General features: G+C 38.6%; 1 protein-coding gene and 1 pseudogene across 5 annotated transcripts in view; both read right to left on the bottom strand.

Moving 5' to 3' along the window:
- The window catches only part of KAT6A (lysine acetyltransferase 6A), a 149,105-nt gene that overhangs the window by 70,024 nt on the left and 57,561 nt on the right, over nt 1-21,520 (bottom strand). For all 5 annotated transcript variants that reach the window (XM_060181834.1, XM_060181829.1, XM_060181847.1 and 2 more), the window contains 3 exons: nt 9,001-9,109; nt 2,303-2,418; nt 1,265-1,346 (listed from right to left, as the gene is read on the bottom strand). In XM_060181834.1, the coding sequence (XP_060037817.1) occupies nt 1,265-1,346; nt 2,303-2,418; nt 9,001-9,109 (307 nt within the window). The remainder of the gene's footprint in view (nt 1-1,264; nt 1,347-2,302; nt 2,419-9,000; nt 9,110-21,520) is intronic.
- Nucleotides 14,747-15,672, bottom strand: LOC103113233 (acidic leucine-rich nuclear phosphoprotein 32 family member A-like; annotated as a pseudogene).

Below are 21,520 nucleotides of genomic sequence, written 5' to 3'. Positions count from 1 at the left end.
TCTCTCCATTTCTCTCTGTCCTATCCAACAACGACAACAGCTATGACAACAATAACAACTACAACAAGCACAACAACAAGAGCAACAAAATGAGAAAAATAGCCTCCAGGCGCAGTGGATTCGTAGTGCAGACACAGAGCCCCAGCAATAATCTTGGAGGCAAAAAAAGATATTTACTCTTCTGATACACATTAACTTAAGTCTTCTAAAGATAGCAAAAGCACCTTTAAAAAAAAAAATCAACTAAAATTCAAAAGTAGAATAATGTTCTTGCAATCCTCCAAAAAGAGAATATCAAGTATCTTATAAACATTTTAATTAAGAAACCTAAAAGCAGAAATGCAGCCTGGCAAGTGATTCAGCAGCTCGAGCATGTGCATTGCAAGCCTGAGGCACAGGGTTCAATCCCCAGCACCACATATAATGAGGGAAGTATTCTGACCTCTAGCTCTCTCACACAAAGTAGTTCCTATTAGAAATATTTATATTAGTATTTTTTTATTTTAACACAGAACATAAAATGTACTTTTATATAGTCAACAATATTTATACGCTTTTCCCATATTTGGGAGCTACTCCCTTCCCTGATCCAGCTTTCCAGCCCTTTTTCCAGCCATGACATCATCTCCCCAGACAATAACCTGGGTCCACCTGCATATCAGATGTCAGACTCAGGCAAAAACTAGTGAAGTCATGGGCCGTCTGTAATATACCTAAAATAGACCTACTAGCTATCTCCAAAATGGAGACCCCAACTCTTCATCTTCAATATTCCAGCCTTTAGGTTCATGATTAGTAACCAATTTGTATGGCTTTATATGTTAACTCTTTTTCAGTCACCAGGTTCCAGATGCTACCATGATACCAACTGGACTTCCCTGGGCATATGACCCCACCAATGTGTCCTGGAGCTCTGCTTCCTCTGAGTCCTGCCCCACTAAGGAAAGAGAGAGACAGGCTGGGTGTATGGATTGACCTGCCAACGCCCGTGTTCAGTGGGGAAGCAAATACAATAGCCAGACCTTCCATCTTCTGCACCCCATAATGACCCTGGGTCCATACTCCCAGGGGGTTAAAGAGTAGGAAAGCTTCAGGGGAGGGGATGGGATGGGATACAGAGCTCTGATGGTGGGAATTGTACCCCTCTTATTCTATAGTCTCGTCAGTGTTTCTATTTTATAAATAAATAAATATTTAAAAAATTAAAATCCAAAAAAAAATGTACTTTCATTTGTACTTCCAGCTTTATTTTGATGTTTCTTACCTTTTGGCATCCGGGTAAGTGGTGGGTCACAGCACTCCATGTGAAATCCTCGGTCACAGGAATCACAAAAGAGCATGTTATCCTGAAATAGAGAACAGACGGTTATATTTGGCCATATGAAACAAAAACACACAAGAAAATAGTATCTAAACTTACAAAGTTTCAATATTTTTATTATGAAGATTAATTACTTTAAGAGCTTCCTTAATTTTTATTAACTGAGTAAACTAAATAGTTCTAGAATTAACAAGTTTTGCTTTATCCAATTTTTTTTTCTTTCTTTCTGATAGAGACAGAGAAACTATGGGAGATTGAGGGAGGTAACCTAACACTGTTTGCCCCCTGCAGATGGTGTCTAGGAGCTTAGAATTGGGTCCTCACACATGGTAATATTTGTACTCTACGAGGTAAGCCTATCCAATTTTTAATAAAGACCTACAGTTCCATTACTCCTAAGTTTATTCAGTTACTATATATAAACTTAGTCTGTTTAATTTTCCAAATAAAAGAAAAGGACAGCATGAATCCCTCCATAGTGCTCAAATTTCATGAGTATGAGGCCAGGTGGTGGCACACCTGGTTGAGCACACATTACAGTGCGCAAGGACCCAGGTTCAAGCCCCTGGTTCCCTCCTGTAGGGGGGAAGCTTCATGAGTGGTGAAGCAGGGCTGCAGGTGTCTCTATGTCTCTCTCCCTCTCTATCTCCCTCTCCCCTCTTGATTTCTGGCTGTCTCTATCAAATAAAGACAACAAAAACATTTTAAAAATATAAACATTTTTTAAAAATTACATGAGTATATCTCTTTTAAAGTATCTTAGCCTCTGCAAATATATGTATTAGATGCATTAGTAACTGTCTGGAAATAACCTGTCTCAATACACAAATACTTTAAACTACGAAATGCAGTTTTCAAAGACTATTGTTCTAAATTCTGTTGAACCAACTGACTGAAAAATAGTTAACCATACTTAGAGGAAAATATCAGTTACATATGCTACTACTAAAACAAAGTATCACTGGAAGGCAAGATACTCACTGCATTTTTGCCTTGATCTCGACAGGAGCTGCATGTTTTACACTCGATGCATTGCCATCGTAAGGCCTTCACTCTAACCGTTAGTTCAGGGGAAAACTTTAAACAGGATGGATGACCTAATGAAAGGAAATTCACTAATAAGTACTCAATCACTTTTTTTTTTCTAGGAGAGGCCTCAGAGAAGTGGGCAACCAGTTTATTGAGAGAGAAAGCAAGCAGATATACCTATTGCACAGGGAGAAGGTTAAGGTAATCATTAACCCAAAGACAAAACAACACATTCTGACCTATAAACTATTTGATCACATGTGAAGAGTTACCAGCTGTGGTATATATACACAATGGAATACTATTCAGCTATTAAAAATGGTGACTTCACTGTTTTCAGCCGATCTTGGATGGACCTTGAAAAAAATCATGTTAAGTGAAATAAGTCAGAATCAGAAGAATGAACATGGGATGATCTTACTCTCAGGCAGAAGTAGAAAAACAAGATCAGAAGAGAAAGAACAAGTAGAACCTGAACTGGAATTGACATATTGCACCAAAGTAAAAGACTCTGGGGTGGGTGTGGGGAAGAATACAGGTCCAAAAAAGGATGACAGAGAACCTAGAGGGGGTTGTATTGTTATATGGAAAACTGGGAAATGTTATGCATGTACAAACTATTATATTTACTGTCAAATGTAAAACATTAATTCCCCAATGAAGAAATTTTAAAATAAATAAATAAACAAAAAGTGAAGAGTTACCATACAAGCTTTGATCACAAGCTCACAATGCAATTTTCCCCGGGGGGAAAATTACAGGCACTTCAGAGGAGGGAGGCAGTTGAGTAACAGGAGTTTGCAGTGGTTTTCAAGTTTGGTCAAACACAATATACAGTAATTCATGGCCTTTGTTTTAAGGGGAGAGGAGGGGCATGTGCAGAAAGGTAGACCCCATCCAGAGAAGCCATCCATCATTAGTTCAGGAGGTTGGGGGAACCTGCCACTGGCTCGACCCTGGGTGGGAGAGAGCCTGGGGTCAAACCACTCAGATCTTATGGAAACAACAGCCTGGACTTCCCAGGCAGTGGGCCCACTCTCCAACAATGTGCCTTTGTCTTCACTAGATAATCCAACTCACAAATAATCCACTACATGCCTGACATGGCCACTCTTATTCTCTATACTCAAGAGAACTAAAAGAAAGCATTATTCATTCAATCAACTTCCATGTATTTACTATGGAACCTGGGTTGCTAATAACTGATTGTTAAAGCAGGACTAATATATATAAAACTTTCAAGTTATATATAAGTATATAATTAATTACCAAGCCAAATAAATACAGTTTATAAATACAGTAGTGCTGAAAAGGATATATTCACTCAATAAATATTTATCATCTAACTGCCAAGTCAATCACTTTTTTAACTGCATTAAATAAAATTAAAAAAGAATTTTATCTTAAACCAAAACATGTATCAAAGACAAGATACTCCTAGAAGAATGCTATACCTCTCATAAAGATTTGGTCCTCTAATTCCGTTTTATTAACATACTAAATAGAACTTAGAACCCCTGCCCCCTCTACATAATATGATTTAAAAAATTTGACAAACTCCTAACTTTCATTAATTGTTGTTAAGCCTCCATAAAAATATTATATGTGGATGCATGATTGTATGCATATAAATATATCTGGGTCATCTTTGGTAAACAAGAACAATCCTAGTCTATAGATCTATACACTGGGAAGGAAAAGGATTTTACATTTCACTTTCTACCCTTCTATGCTCTCATTTTAAAGTCATGCTACTTTTACTAACTAAAACTGTATGATGACATCTCGTTACTTAGTATGAGTTGTCTGCTCATAATTTAAGGCATTCAAGATAAACTAAAACTTAAGCACATTTTTCTAGTGATACAAACAGTAACCAAAAACAAAGGGGAAAAAATATTTCCTCTCCTAAGAGTCAGTCAATTTGATTTCAAATATCTTCTTCTATGCCTAAAGAAATTTCACTTTCATGAGACAGAAAGTGTATCATGAGGGGGGCCGGGTCATGGCTCACCTGGTTGACAGCACATTACAGTGCACAAGGACCCAGGTTCAAGCCCCACTCCCCACCTGCAGGAGGAAAGCCTTGCAAGTGGTGAAGCAGGGCTGCAGGTGTCTCTCTGTCTCTCTTCCTCTCTATCTTCTCCTCCCTCTCAACTTCTCTCTGTCTCTATCTAATAAATAAATAAAGATAACAAAAAAAAATTTTAAGTGTGTCATGAGTAGGGGTAGACAGCATAATGATTATGCAAAGAGACTCTCATGCCTGAGGCTCCAAAGTCCCAGGTTCAATCTCCCACACCACCATAAGCCAGAGCTGAGCAGTGCTCTGGTTAAGTACAAAAAAAAAAAAAAGTATATCAACACATCACTAATAAAAAGAAAATGAGAAAGGAGGTTGAAATCTTACTTTACTATAACCTATTATCTTAGAATAGCCATTTTCATGTTGTGTTTTTCCTTAACTTACCAAAAGTCCTTACACAACTTTAATATAAAAGGGTATGTAGTTGGGGTTTGCTTTTCATTATTTCATTCAAATAAATTCTTCGTTTATTTACTTACTTTTACCAGAGTACTGCTTATCTTTGACTGGTGTTGGGAACTGAACTTGGATCTTAGCTTCAGGAATGAAAGTCTTTTCACATAACCATTATGCTATCTCTCTAGCCCTAAACATTATAATTGTTGAACTGATTATATGCCACCAAAATGACAAACTGTGATCTACTTAACCATTTTCCTACTGTGAACCACTTAAGAATATTACCCATAATAGAAAAAAAAAAAAAAAAGACACCAAAATAAATTGTTTCCCATCTACAGATTCTCTTTTTAAAAATTAATTCCTTAGTATAAATTCCTGGAAGTGAGATTGATAAATAAAATGAAATGTACATTTTTATAGCTATAAAGGTAGACATACACTGCCAAAGTATAGTCCAAGCCCTATGATTTACTACCTAGTGGCATGAACAAAGTACAAATGCTTTACCACAATTTCATCAGCTCTAGATTTGGATTCTCTTACATTTAAAGTTTTATTATGATAAAGGCAAATAAAGTGACACTTGACAGCTGCTTTAGTGTGCATTCCTATCATGACTTGAGTTGAACAGTTTTTCATATGTTCAAGTATTAACTTTCACTCAGATAAGCTGCCTATTGATGAGCTCTGCTCCTTGGACTTTATACTTGAAATGTAAACATATTCTATATACTTCACAGCCTCTAACTTTTTGCCATAAAATATGATTATTTTTCACCCAAATTATTCTCATTTTTTTATTTAACTTAGAATATAGACTGAGTTTCAGTTTGGGAAGCAAAATTTCATCACAGCTGGCACTTGAATAACAGTTTTGTTGAATGTGGCATTATAACACTGCTGGTGAGGTAATAATAATAATAATTCCTGGTCAGGGTTACTGTGTGGCATTTGCATATTCTTCTCATGTCTGTGTAGATTTTCTCAAATATTCAGATTTCCCTTCCATACTCCAAAAAGATAAACATTAGCTTCACTATTGTTTATCAATTGTCTCAATATAAGTGAGTGTGTGAGTGCATCCTATAATGGAAGGGTTCCTCCTCTAGAGTTGGTTTCTGACAAGTGGTCTGAATGGCCAGAATAGGTGCTGGTAACAATAATCCTAAACTGGAATAAGAAAGATGAACTATGAATGAATGAAAACAAATTGAGCGCCAAGTGGTGGTACACCTGGCTGAACGCACATGTCGCCACACACAACTTAGGTTCAAGCCCCCAGTCTGAACCTGCAGAGGAAAGCTTCTCAAACAGTAAAGCAGTGCTACAGGCTGACTCTCTCTCTCTTCCCTCTTCTCTCTCTCTCTCTCTCTCTCCCCCCCCTCCCTATTTCTCTCTGTCACTATCTAATAAAGTAAATGAAGTCTTTTTTAAAAAAGAAAACAAATTATTGTTCAGTATAAGAAGTGTTTGGAGGTTTTTTTATTTGTTTGTTTTTAAGCTTATTTATTTACTAATGAAAAAGACAGCGGGAGAGAAAGAAAGAACCAGACATCACTCTGGTACATGTGCTGCCAGGGATTGAACTTGGGACCCTTTGCTTGAGAGTCCAATGCTTTACCTGCTGCACCACTTCCTGGACCACTGGAGGTATTTATCTAGAAGTTTGGTGATGTTTATGTGACCAGAAATATGCCTTAGAAACTTAACTCTTTTTTTTTCTATTAGTGATTTAATATTGATTTACAAAATTATGAAATAAGAGGGGTATGATTCCACACCTTTTCCATCAGAGTTCTGTGTCGCCATTCCCTTTGCAATAGTTCTCCCAAGGTCACAGATATGGGTTAACTATTATATACGCCCTTTATTTTTTCCTATGGTTCTGCCTTCTCTTCCTTTCTAAGTCACACCTACACTTATTACTACTTCCAAATGTCCTTCCTTTTTATATCTTCTCTCTCCAGGACTTGATGGAATTAGAGTTCAGAGACATCTTTCCCTAACATTTCTCTTCCTCTGGGGTATGGACCAAAATTCTTTATGGGGTGCAGAAGGTAGGAATTCTGGCTTCTATGATTGCTTCTCTTCTATTTCCAGACATGAGTACCAACTCTTTAACACCCCTGTAGAGTTGTCTTCCAGAAGTGTGGGCTATATAGAGCACATTCTTTACATGCATGAGGTCCAAATTCAATCCCCTGTGTTGCATATGATGGAGTGGTTCTCTGTCTTACTCATATATAAAATAAATAAAACTTTAAAAAAAAAAAGGTAGAGGGCTATAACAAAATCTTTTCCCCATCCCCATTTTATTTCCAATTTACTTAAAACATTTTCATTTTTGTTTGTTTTATAGATTGAGATTCCCAAAATACTTGATTTGGAGAAAGGGTTCCATTATCAAAATGGTTTGGAAATCACTGCATCTTTTAACATGCCACTATATTTTTATATAATTTCTTTTAAATTTATATTTTTATGTAAATATGATCTATCTAGAGTTCATTTTGTTTTGTGGTATTATGCCTGACCTGCTCATCTACCAATCAAAAGGTATTTCTACCTTCTCTTCATGTTTTCTATATATATAAAGCTAAAAGAAAAAAATCTACATCTAGTTGATAGAATTTAATTCTTTATTATTTATTTTTTAAATTTATTTTATTTATTTATTCCCTTTTGTTGCCCCTGTTTTTTACTGTTGTGGTTATTATTGTTGTCATCATTGTTGGATAGGACAGAGAGAAATGGAGAGAGGAGGGGAAGACAGAGAGGGAGAGAGAAAGATAGACACCTGCAGACCTGCTTCATCACTTGTGAAGTGACTTCCCTGCAGGTGGGGAGCCAGAGGCTCGAACCGGGATCCTTACACTGGTCCTTGCACTTTGCGCAGAATTTAATTCTTATATGGAAGCTGGCTGCAAAAAGATGCAGCTTTTCAAAGACAGAAACTTAGCAAAAAAAAAAAAAAAAAACACCTTTCTCCTGATACCATTCTCTGATAAAAGCAAAGTACCAGTTTGAAAATACCAGTTTCCATTCCTTATCTTTATGGCTATTAAGAGATGATGCTATACTGTGATGATGGTCAGAGCCAACATTTTCTTTCTTTTTCTTTTTTCTGTATTTTTTATTATTCTTTATCTTTCATTATTACTTTATCTAGCTCCAGAACTCAATGGGAGATAGCATATAATGGTTATGCAAACAATTCTCACACCTGAGGCTCCAACGTCCTGGGCTCAACGCACAACACCACCATTAGCCAAAGCTAATGCTCTGTTTAAAACAAAACAAGCCAGAGAGAGAGAGAGAGAGAGAGATCTATAGTAGTCTCCTGCTTCCCTTTCCTCCAGATTAGAGGGGAATATAATGATTCCCCAGTGAGTTTCTACAATGTTCCAGGAATCGATCCTTAAAGCCCAGCCTAGAGTTTGTCTCTTAAACCCTTCCAACAAGTCCACTAATACCGGATGCCTGTATTAAATGTCTTTCCTTTGAAAGTATCTGATGTATTTTCTAGTTTCTGGTTTAAATCCTGACTATTGTTGGTATTTAACACACTTCACTACTGTCACTGATAATTAAGAGAATGATCAAAGATAATGCTGGTCTACTAGGCCTTTCAGTAAGCTTTGTAAGTTCTTAAAATGTTAACAGCAAGAACATCTCTGGAGGTGACAAATTAGGAGAGTTCACAGAATCTTTTTTAAAGAGCAAAATTTCACACAATTCACTAAATTGCAATGTCAACACTCTTACTTCCCAAAGTGACATATGTAAGTTTCTATCAAGAAAAATAAATCTGCTATCACCCTGGTTCTATTCATGGAACCTGAGGCATAAGTCAAGACAAGCAATGACTATTAAATCAGCAATAACTTCAAACTGATTGCTGTGATTTAAGCAGATGTTTGACAGTGAAACAGAGATCAAAGGGGAAAATAAGCCTACGTAAAGCTTTATTTTAACCTTACTAAAATTGACTGAGTAAGAAATTTTAGCTATATATTTAAATCTTTTCCTCATCTAGAAGTTTATATGAAGCCTGAGATAAAACATTACTTTCATAAGGATATAGAATACAAACTCAGTTAAATATATTTCCCTCTTATCTAACAACACACTTTAGAAAGAATACAGGAAGGAGATCACATACCACTGTTGCCACAGTCAGCACAGGAGATGAGTTCCTCTGGCTTTTTTTCTCGGTTTTGTTCTTTTGTACCAAGACAGAAACTGCAGATGGGAATTGGTTCAGCAACCGGCTATAAAAAACACACAAAAAAATTCATTTATATACTAGCATTCCTCACTGTATCAACAGAATGACAGTGAAAGTAAAGGTATGATTCCTATGAAAGTTACTGATAACATCAGGACAACTTTATCACTCGCCTAAATTTCTAACCAATTAGGTCATCTTTTACAAAGCCTCTTGGGTTGAGTCTTTATAAATTGCCCTTGTAATGATCATATTGATCACATAAAAAAAAAAAAAAAAAAAAAAAACAGTGCAGTAAGGATTTTAAAAAGCATACTCTTCATTTAAGATTAAAAAGTCTGGGGCCAGGTGGTGGTCAGTATATATAAGGATTCCGGTTTAAGTCCCTGGTGGGAGGGGGCTGGGGAAGTTTCATGAGCCATGAAGCAGTGCTGCAAGTGTTTCTTTCTCCCTCTTCCCTCTTGATTTCTGTCTCTATTCTAAATAAATTCAAAAAAGGATTAAAAAGTCTAGTTAAATATAAGTGCTGGTCATAATAAGAGAGCTGACAAGCTAAAAGAACACAGAAGGCACTTTAGGCTGTAAGATAAAAACAGAAATAAAGGAAAGAACTAGAAGTACTATTGAAGATTGTTTTCAGCAGTGACTTTAGAGTTTGTCACTTCCCTAGTATAACAGTCTGTCTAGTAAGGAAACTCCCCTAAAAGGTAAATTTTTATTAATTCATTATATTGATTATCTTAATTTTTACTAAGTATTCTAACCTTGAGGGTATAGTAGTGAATAAAGAAGACAAAGTCTTGAGCTTCACAAGTGATGAAGCAAGTATTATAGCTATCTCTCTTTCTCTCTCCTTAGCTGCCCTTCCCCTCTCAATATCTCTCTGTTCTGTCTAATAAAGTAAATTTTTAAGAAGTCTTCACTTTCAGAGTTTATGCTGAATGCTAAAGCAAACTGAAGATAGTTTAAAAAAAAAAAAAGTCTTCTATACTCAATATTGGACAATATTCAGTGTAATGACTGGCTCATTTTCACATACAATGTATATTAAATTACTTCAGCAGCCTAGCTACAAAAGAAATACACATCGGTTCAGATAAAGAGTCCCCTGTAACACATAATCACAGAAGAGATGGAGATACCTACATTCTGAGCAGCAGCTGTAGAGCAGGACAGAGTCAGTATCATTATTCAAACCAAGTTATAATTGACATGCATTGGGTATAGCTCAGTACTTGGTTTGTCTGCTACTACTTCTGAGTGATAGATTAGATCATATTTAACAAAATAAACATATAACAAAGAGGAAAAGAGTCTGCTTTTTGTCTTTTAGATAGAGGCAGGGAGGGAAGGAGGGAGGGGAGGAGGGACAGAAGAGAGAGAAACCATAGCATCAAAGCTTCCTTAAACACCTTAAGGACTAGGCTAGAACCTGGGTCGCACACATGGCAAGGTAGCATACTACCCAAGTGAGCTATTTTGCTGGACCAGAAAAGACAAAGTCTGAAAACCATTTACTGTTCCACAGCAAAAGAAATTTTGTCTTGAGGGCTGGGTGGTGGCACACCTGGTTGAGAGCACATGTTATAATATGCAAGGACCCAAGTTCGAGCAGCCAGTCCCGACCTGCAGGGGGAAAGTTTCAAAAGTGGTGATGCCGTGTTGCAGGTCTCTCTCTCTCCCTCTCTCTCTCTCTCCCTCTCTATCACCTCCTTCCCTCTCAATTTCTGGCTGTCTCTATCCAATAAATAAAGATTTAAAAAAGAAAAAAAAAGAACTTTTGTCTTTAAAATTTTAAACTAGAAATTAGTGTCTTTAAACACTCCTTACTAATGGCAGGCAATGTTAATTATCTGAAGGACTCTAAACAGCAATTCAAAAGGATAGATGTACCCCTGGATTCAGAGCAGCACTGTTTACAATCAACCTAACTACCCACCAACAGATGATTAGATAAAGGAACTGTGGAATATATACTCAATGAAATAATTTACATTGCACTCTTCTGGGTAAAATAGATGGAAATCATGGGGGCTATACTAAGTGAAGTATGTAAAAATCAAAGCCATATACCAAATGGTTTCACACATATGTGGAATATAAATGACTATGAACTTGCAGAAAATAATGAGCAGATTAATTCTTAGACTCTGTGAAAGCTATGGAGATGATTATCAGAGGGAAAAGGCAGGGATGGATGTGAGGGTGGGGGCAGTGAGGTAGTGGAGGAGTCTCTTAGTTGTGATGCCACAAGAATTCTGGCAGTGGGTGTACCTGAGAAACAAAAATTACTTAAAATAAGCAACTCCGACAGAAAGTACCATGAGTTGGCACTAAGTCTGACAGTTCAGTAATAGTCTTAGTAATCAATCAATATTCTATTGTTTACAAAGAAATTTCAGAGTACTTTTACATTTTCACTATGGAGACCCATTTTCATTAAATTTCTTAAAAACAGAGTAGATTTGTAGCAGGAGGCTACCGCATTCTAGAAATTGTCCTAGGTTGCTTACACACCATGTTGAGATCTACACGAGAATCACCAGATGGCAGCATTGAGGTAAATACATAGTACAATTTCTGACAGCAATAGACAGTTTAGTAGCTTTGTGTTGTACTTTTGGAAATAAGTTTTAAAAACAAGACAATCTGGTGTACTGAATCAAAGTAAAAGACTCTGGGGTAAGTGGGGGGGTGCGGTTTCAGGTCCTAGAACATGATGGCAGAGAAGGACCTAGTGGGGGCTGAATTACTACGTGGAAAACTTATGCATGTACAAACTATTGTATTTTACTGTCAACTATAAACCATTAATCCAATAAAGAAATGATTTTTTAAGAAAAAAAATTTAAAAATAATAATAATAATACAGTTTTTCCCGGTGATCTCTAATATGTGAGGATTAAACAATGAAGGAAAATAATTTTTAGACAATGTTTTGTAATATCCTAAATTTGAGAGCATATTTTAGATATCCAGATATATCATCTGTAGATACTCCCGCCTTTGAGTCTAATTTTCATTTTCTCCCAAGACATATCTTTGTTTTATTTTGTTCTTTGATTTTGAAAAAATATTACATACTTCTAATTGTCTCCCTTTTCTAGTCTTTTGAGGAACTAAAATCTACCTTTACACTGTCTCTGTTCTTAAATATTGACTGTATGATTAGGGAGGAGGGGATCGATTCAATATTGACTTACAAAATTACATGTCAACAGAGGTATAATTCCACACCGTTCCCACCACCAGAGTTCTGAATCCCAAGTCCTTCCATTGCAAACCACCGTGGTTCTCCCAAAGTTGCAGACATGGGTTAACTGTCACCTCTACAACTATCTGTCTCTATTTGTACATAACTTCCCACTTTGTCTTCCAGGTCCAGTCCTCTCTTCCCCTCCAAGCCACTCATGACCTTATTACTACTTCTAAATGTTCCTCCCCTTTTCCCTTCTCTCTCTGCAGGTCCAGATGGAGCTTGGCGTTCAGAGTACTTTTATCCTCTTCCTCCTACCACTTCTCCTCCACTAGGAGTATGGATCAAAGCACAATTATTTGTTAACATTATAATGGAAACAAATTGACAGCTGGAAGGTGTTTATATTTATCAAGACAGTTAAGTAATTTTTAATACTCTTCTAGTCATGCAAGTTCTTCATTCCTTTATTTTTCCTTTGATAAACTTATGCTACTCCCAGATAATTTCTCATGGCTTATATCTCAATTTTTTCCTTTTTACTGTTCCCACAGACTGCTAGGTAAGGATTCTAAAAGAACCCCAGGCCTCTTCCTTTGCCCCATAGGCTTATTACACAGTATGTAAAGTAAACATTTACTGGAATCAAAATAGAGCAAAATAATGCATAGTTTCAAACAAGTTTACCTGTTACTTACTCAAAGCCTCTCTTTGTAGAGTCAGTAATCTTCAGGGGAACTATGCATGGGTTAGATTTAATCTCCTTAAATTCTGAAGAACCCCATATAGTATCAAGCACTGTTTGTTTAATAAACATTTTTAGGATATCTTTTCTTGAAAAGTATGCAGCTATATACATAACATGAATGGCCATTTTCCATTATGTATAGTCTACAGTGAGGTGATTTGTACAATTTTAATCAGTTCACATAACCCATAAGCCAATACAAAGCATTAATAAGGGCATTAAATTGAACTCATCTTTATGATGATGAGCTCATTCAATGGCTTCTACAATTAGACATAACAAAATTACTAGAGAAAGAAAATGTTACAGACTTATATCAGTAATGATAAATTTCAATTTATACTTTTACTATGTATACAATTTGCTGCAAATTTAGGTAAAGAAACAATCATCTGCCAAGATACTATATCAATTTCTATTTCCTAGTCAGAACTATATAAAAATGATAATACGCATATTTGTTGAATTCAAATAATATGATAAGTGATATACCTTTTACATATCCATTAATTATCCAAAAGCTCACTTGTCTGTCAGTGATAGATCAATTTCTTCACATTTCAGCCAGATATGATACTGCCAAGCTATTACAAGGCAGTTATTTTGCCTCTCCTTTCTTTTTTACCTTTTTTTTAATATCTTTATTTATTGGATAGAGACAGCCAGACATTAACAGGGGGTGGGGGAAACAGAGAGGAGACAGACAAAAAGACACCTGCAGCCCTGCTTCACCACTCACAAAGCTTTTCCCCTGCAGGGGGGGAACCAGGACCTCGAACCCAGTTCCTTGCACATTGTAACATGTGTGCTCAACAAGGTGTGCCACCACCCGGCCCCGCCTCTCCTTTCCTTTGGAAATCTTTCTTTCCTTTTTAGTTTATTTTTTTGATCTCTATTGGTCTCTCTAATTTTATCACTATATTCAACCTTCTTTTCTTTTCTTTTTTTTTTTGTATCAAAAAGTTTTATTGAAATGTATCAATGACAAACAGACATAAAACTCAAAAGTTTGGCTCTTGGGGGAGGGTGGGGGGCGGCGGACCCGGTGAGGCGAGGTTGTCCTTTTATACAGTAGAGGGGTGCGGGGATGGCCGCCCCCCCCAAAGTGGCCGGGCACGGGGGTTAGAAGGCAGCCTGTACATTGGGGCAGGGTGGCGGTCACCTCGGGGCAGCGAGGTAAGAAAATACAGCTTTAGGTCAGTCTCTCTGTGCTAGGAAGGAAGGGAGGAAAGCAGGGAAGACTCAACTTGCAGCAGAGGCCCCCTCCCCGCTAGGCTGTGGGAAGGGCCCAGTAGCAGGTGGGGGCAAGGACACGCGGTCACACAGAACGCGTCCCTGGTCCCCAGGACAAGGAGGTCTTATCAGTCTTGAGGGTCTTAAACAAGGAGGTTCTCTTCCGGGAGTCATGTGACGCCCGCCTCCCCGCCAGCCTGGGCTCAGCTGTCAAGAGGGACGTGGGGTGGCCGCCACCACCACCTCTGGGGGGCTGGTTACACGTGGGGGTGTCGGGAGCCGGGCCCCCAGTGCAGAGGGCGTGACCTCTGCAAAGATACCCAAAGATACCCAAGAGGGGACATGGGGGTGGGGGAGAAGAAAATTAATAAAAGATCAGCAGTAAAAATACTTTTATTCCACCCTCCAGCCCCCCCCCCCGCCCCCACACACGGTTCCTCTGGTGCCCAAGGTAATGTTTACAATCAGGAAAAAAGTGTGTTTTTTTTGGGGGGGGGAGGGGAGACGGGGAGGGGAGACGGGGAGGGAGTGGGGGTAAAAACAGTCAAATCACAGAGATTTCTGTCCGGGCAGACGGACAGATGGACGGCGGGCTCTAGTCGTCCTCTTCACCCTCGTCCTCAGGCTCCCGCTTCCTCTTCTGACCTTTCTCTTCTTCGCCAAGCTCCTCCTCCTTGTCCTCGTCCTCATCCTCAGACCTCCCCGTCATTGTATGCTTCGTCCTCCTCCTCCTCTCCGCTCACGTCTTCCTCTTCTCCCTCTTCCTCCTCCTCCTCTTCCTCTGCAGGGGTGGGAGTGTCCTCGTCATACTCTTCCTCATCCTCCTCCTCCTCGTCGTCGTCCAGCCCTTCCACGTAGCCCTCGGCGTGTTGTGCTGGTCGTAGCCGTCCAGGTACATGAGCTGCGGGAGGAGCTTGAACACGTTTTCCCGGTAGTCATTCAGGTTGGTCACCTCACAGTTGAAGAGGTCGAGGCTTTTCAGGCTTCCTAACTTCTTTGGCGGTTCTATCGTGCTGAGGTCTTTGATTTTGTTGCCACTGAGATTCAGGTGTGTGAGGCTCATACACTTTTCTGCCAAGACTTCCAGGCCCCCTATGATTCTGTTGTCACTTAATTCAAACTTCTTGAGCTTGTTGAGCTTTGGCAGGTTGGCGACAGAGGTGAGGCCCACGTTGATCATGCTCAGGAACTCCAGCTCCTCGAACTCCTCCGTGAGGCCCCCGATCTTGCCCTCGAAGGAGCGGCAGTTGTCCAGACAAGCTCTTTCACGTCAGAGGGCGTCCGGTTCCGCAGCTCGAGGTGGATGCGCTTGTCCAAGTTCATGCTGGGTCTGCAGAGGCGGCGGCTGCTGTCTATATTCAACCTTCTACATAGATTGATAACTCTAGTTTTTATTTTCTGCATATTGCTACCAGATTAATCCCTATTAAACATTTTTAATCCATTTCCTTGACTGGCTCAAAAGTTTAAAAAAACACTTGGATTTACAACCTCTCCCCTCCACTATACTAGATACCAACATTCTCTTCCTCTACTCCTAATCTACTATCTTTAGAAATCATATATTATGCTCTCTCTCTCTCTCTCTCTCTTCAAGTTATTTTATCCTATCCTTCAAAGTTCTTTGTATATCTACCTCTAAGAATTAGCTTGTTTTGCCACATAGAGGTATCAACTGAGCCAAGTTACTTGATCTATGGTGTAAATATAAAGTATGAGCAACACTATCATCCTGGGCCATTTATTTATTATTATGTTTAGACAGAGAGAAGCACTTTATTACCATTCCACCATGCATGGAGCGTTTCTCTAGTGCTGTCCATGGTGCTTGCTCCAATGTGTTGCCAGGGCTCAAGCCAGGGTCTTGAATATGGTATGGTATCGGTATACAGATTACCAAATGAGCTATCTCTGTGGTCCTGGATTAGATTCATCTTAATTCATACTAGGCTGTATGTTACCCACATTAAAAGCAAAATTCTTGAAGAAATTCATTTATGGTGCTTCTCCTCTATCTAAAACTGGGGATGAAAAAACTGGCCTGTGACACAGTGTTGCAAATGTACAAAGCCCAAGCATTACATTAATATTTTTCTATGCTAAAAACATGTAATATAAATGTAAAGTGACAGCATAAAAAGTAAAAGATGTGGGGCCTGGGAAGGCAGGATAATAGTTATGCAAAAGGCTTTCATGCCTGAGGCTCAGAGGTCCCAGGTTCAATCCCCAGCACCACCATAAGGCAGAGTTGAGCAGTGCTCTGGTGGGACGGACGGGGATGGGGAGACACACACACACACACACACACACACACACACACACACACACACTACGTGAATCAGAGCTGGCTCACTCAGTAGGGGTTGTCTTCCATGTCTAGGTCCCTAGGTTTAATCTTAGCCTGGGAGAGGACCATCAACAGTAAAGAAGGAAGTTCCATAAAAAGTGAAATGGTGTTGTAGTGTCTGAGTCTGTCCCTCCTTCCCTTCCTCTCCTTCAAGAAAATAATGAATTAAAAAATTGGGCCAAGGAGGTCACTCAGCAATACTAATACTATCATGCATGAAAGACCTTGGGTTCATTTGCCAGTGTCACATTAAAAAGAACAAGATATTCAACAAAACTTCATGTTCATAACATTTTCAAACAATCTGCAATAGAAGATGGGGAGATAGGGGCTCTCCAAGTAGATCTCACATCTTACCATGTGTGAGGCCCTGGATTTGAACCCAGCACCACATGGAAGCACCACAGCACCAAAGTAAACTCAACGAATGGTGAAGTAGTGCTGAGGAAGTGTTCTCGTGTTCGTTCGTTCTGTCTCTCTCTCTCTCTCGCTCTCTCTCTCTCTCTCACACACACACACACACACACACACACGAATGAAAATGTCATCTCAGTGAGTCACTCATGCATGAGGCCACAATGCTAAAGGACAGGAATGAGGAGGGGAAAGGGAAAAGAGGGGAGACTGCAATCATGGCGTTTATTCTAGTCAAATAAGGATCTATGTTAAGTAGCACTTTAGCAAATAGCATGATTTCCTCAAAACATACTAAAAGTAATAACTGATACCTATTTGATAAGATGTACAATGTTCTACAGTAAGACACCCAGTGTTTGGGGGGGGGGTAGATAACATAATGGTTATGCAAAGAGACTCTCATGCCTGAGGCTCCAAAGTCCCAGGTTCAGTTTCCCACACCACCATAAACCAAAGCTGATCAGTGCTCTGGTTTAAAAAAAGGAAAAGAAAAGAAGAAAGACAGACAAAAGACTACCAGTATTATGGATCGACCTGTCAACATCCATGTTCAGCGGGGAAGCAATTACAGAAGCCAGACCTTCCACCTTCTGCATCCCACAATGGCCTTGGGTCCATACTCCCAGAGGGTTAAAGAATAGGAAAGCTATCAGGGGAAGGGATGGGGTACAGAGTTCTGGTGGTGGGAATTGTGTGGAGTTGTACCCCTCTTATCCTATGTTTTAGTCAATGTTTCCATTTTATAAATAAATAAATATATATATAAATAAAGACTCCCAGTGTTTGAAACTGGAAGGGAGTGTCAAAAAATTATATATTATTTCCCTCAAGATAAAAATCATTGCCAAAGGTATATACATGGCAAATAATGTGACAACTTAAGTCAGGTAACTATCCTGACTCCAAATCCAATGCTTTTAGTAGCTTTAATTCTGTAACTAGAACGGCAGTTTTTAGAAGATGACTGTTTTATAATGATTAGTGAGAGAGATAAAGTACCATAGCATCACTCTGGCATGCACTTCCAGGGATTGAAATCAAGACCTCATGCTCTAAGGGTCCAACAACTTATTCACTGACACACACAGCATAATAAAATAACTAAAGATTGAACTCAAAGATAAAAAATGGAGGACAGGGGTAAATAGCATAGTGGTTATCCCAAGAGACTCTCCTGCTTAAGGCTCTAAAGTCCCAGGTTCAATCCCCTACACCACCAGAGGCCAGAGCTCAGTAGTGCTCTGGTTGAAAAATCATAAACAAGTAAATAAATATGGAGAGTTTCCATTATTACTAGTGCACCTATTTATTAACAATAACTCACATAGAACTAACCAAAGGTTACCTTGCCTTCATCAAAGACTAGCATTATTCAAAGAATAATAAATCAATCTTTATCCCTTTTTCTAGTCACAAAGAATAAGAGAAAGAAATACAGTAATAGGGAGTTGGGCAGTAGCACAGCATATTAAATGCACGTGGTGCAAAGTGCAAGGACCAGCGTAAGGATCCCGGTTCAAGCCCCTAGCTCCCCACCTGCAGGGGAGTCGCTTCACAAGCGGTGAAGCAGGTCTGCAGGTGTTTATCTTTCTCTCCCCCTCTGTCTTCCCCTCCTCTCTCCATTTCTCTCTGTCCTATCCAACAATGACAACATCAATAATAGCAACAATAATAACTACAACAATAAAACAACAAGGGCAACAAAAGGGAATAAATAAATAAATATTTTTTATTTCTTTATTTTATTTTATTTTATTTATTTATTCCCTTTTGTTGCCCTTGTTTTTTTTTATTTCTTTTTTTTATTTTATTTATGTATTCCCTTTTGTTGCCCTTGTTAAATAAATATATTTTTAAAAGAAGTACAGCAATAAAGGAATAGTCGATTCCACATTTAACTAAAAGGGTAAGAAGAACTTTAGTCTGGGTCAGACAATGACGCACCTGTTAAGAGTACATATTAGCATGAAGGAGGACTTAAGTTCAAACCCTCAGTCCCCACCTGCAGAAGGAAGTTTCATGAGCAGTGGAGCAGTGTTGCAAGTATCTTTCTCTCGCCCTCTTTCTCTCCCTTTCTCTATACCAGCAAAAAAAAAAGTCACTGGCAATAGTGGAGTCATTATGCAGGTTCTGAGCCCCAGTGATAACCCTGGTGACCAAAATAAGCACCCTGGTGCTTCTTTTGTTTACAAGAGAAGCAAGGTATTAATCCAATAAGGGAAAATTGTTCTGCCTAAGAAGCTATGGAAGAGTGTAATAAAGAGTATAATAAAGAATCGAGAAATGTGGAAGTCCGTGGACTGTGGGGAAGGAGGTGGTTAATGACAAATACCTAGAGGAAAGATGGTCATAGAACTTTTCATATCTGTGTAACAACCCCAAAACACTAGAACCACAGTGGTGAGTGTGAGCAGTGTGATATATATATATATATATATATATATATATATATATATATATATGCATGTGTATGCCCAAAATGCATACAGCACTGTAAACCAATGGACTGCTAGTAATTTAATAAAAATTTAATTGTGGGGGGGCTTCTATGCTACAACAAAAATCTTAAAACCAATCCCACACTAATGAACATTTCAACTACTTTGTTTTAATCTTTATTTATTCCCTTTTGTTGCCCTTGTTTTATTGTTGCAGCTATTATTGTTGTTACTGATGTCATCGTTGTTGGATAGGACAGAGAGAAATGGAGAGAGGAGGGGAGACAGAGGGGGAGAGAAAGACAGACACCTGCAGACCTGCTTTGCCACCTGTGAAGCGACTCCCCTGCAGGTGGGGAGCCGGGGGCTCGACCTGGGATCCTCACGCCGGTCCCTGCGCTTCACCATGTGCGCTGCCCTGCCCGATTCCCATTTGCCTTTTATTTCTCCAACAACTGCTTTATCAAATTCCTATATTACATTTTCTCACAGTTTCTGTTTTCCTGGCTATATTTTAACTAAAATGTTATCTAACAGCTGAGTGAGTTGACATTTCTATCTTCGGGGGAGTATTATATAGACAGGACTATGTCTCTCCTTCTACCCCCACAATTCATATGCCCTCAATATGACACTATTTGGAAATAAGGCTTTCAAGGAGTAATTAAGATTAAATGAAGTGGCCAGGGAAGTAATGCAGTGTCGTTATGGTGGACTTTGAAGCATGAGTTCCAAGACTGATCTCTAGCATCACATATGACAGAGTGATGCTCTGCTTCTCTCCCTTTTTCTCATTAACAAATAAACAAATCTTATTTAAAAAATTAATGAAATGATAAGGATGAAGTCCTAATCCTATGGGACAAATGTGTCATGAAAGAGACACCAAGGCTGCATGCATACACACACACACTAAAAATTAAGTAAAATATAGCAAAAATGGCCCATATGAAGGACTAATAGAAAGGTCTCGTAACAGTAAACATATAAATCTTGAAAAAGAGAAAGAAATCTTAAGAGAAACCAGTCCCATTAGTATGATGATCATGCAACTCCAGTCTCCAGAACAATAAGAAAGCATATACATTGAAAATGCATTACAATTCAATGCAGATCATAAGAAACAAATGCAATGAAAATATTATAGAGGTATATATATATATGAATTAAAAAACAATGCTTTCCCATACATTGTAATAAACTTAAGCAATAAAGAGGGGGAAAAAAAGATGGACCTGATTTTATTTTTTTAAGATGTATTCTTTTTTTAATTTTTATTTATTTATTATTGGACAGAATCAGAATCAGAAAACAATTGAGAGGGGTGGGGTGATAGGGAGAGAGACACCTGCAGTTCTACTTCACCACTTGTAAAGTTTTCCCGCTGCACATGGTAACCAGGGGCTTGAACCCAGGTCCTTGTACACTGTAGTGTATGCACTTAACCAGGTGTGTCACCGCCTGGCCCCTCTGATTTTATTTTTTTTTTAATATTTATTTTATTTATTTATTCCCTTTTGTTGCCCTTGTTTTTTTTATTGTTGTAGCTATTATTGTTGTTGTCGTTGTTGGATAGGACAGAGAGAAATGGAGATGGGAGGAGAGAAAGATAGACACCTGCAGACCTGCTTCACCGCCTGTGAAGCGACTCCCCTGCAGGTGGGGAGCCGGGGTTCGAACCGGGATCCTTATGCCGGTCCTTGTGCTTTGCGCCACCTGCGCTTAACCCACTGCGCTACAGCCCGACTCCCCGATTTTATTTTTTAATGACTATATATTGTTTTAATCAGTAGCCAAACTCATATTTTTAAACATGGATTTAGATAAGCTCATCAAACTCTGGAAAATAAATGACTAATTTTCTCTAAAATCACTGGCAGATTTGCAATCAAGATAACCAACTTTATAAACAGACTTGAAAATAAAACCCTCAAATTTCAAGATTTCAAATCTTAATTCAACTGACAGCAAAAAAGAATCACTTCTGTTCTAGAAATGACTATTTGTAGTGGTGATCAACAATCTTCTATACTATTTTCAAAGTCCTTTGGGAAAAAAATACCTTCTTCCTGAAG

The sequence above is a fragment of the Erinaceus europaeus genome, chromosome 2 (genome assembly GCF_950295315.1).
Source record: "Erinaceus europaeus chromosome 2, mEriEur2.1, whole genome shotgun sequence".
In the NCBI taxonomy this organism is placed as follows: domain Eukaryota; kingdom Metazoa; phylum Chordata; class Mammalia; order Eulipotyphla; family Erinaceidae; genus Erinaceus; species Erinaceus europaeus.
The sequence above is the reverse complement of the archived record's forward strand: the minus strand, read 5'-3'. Positions and strand labels throughout refer to the sequence as shown.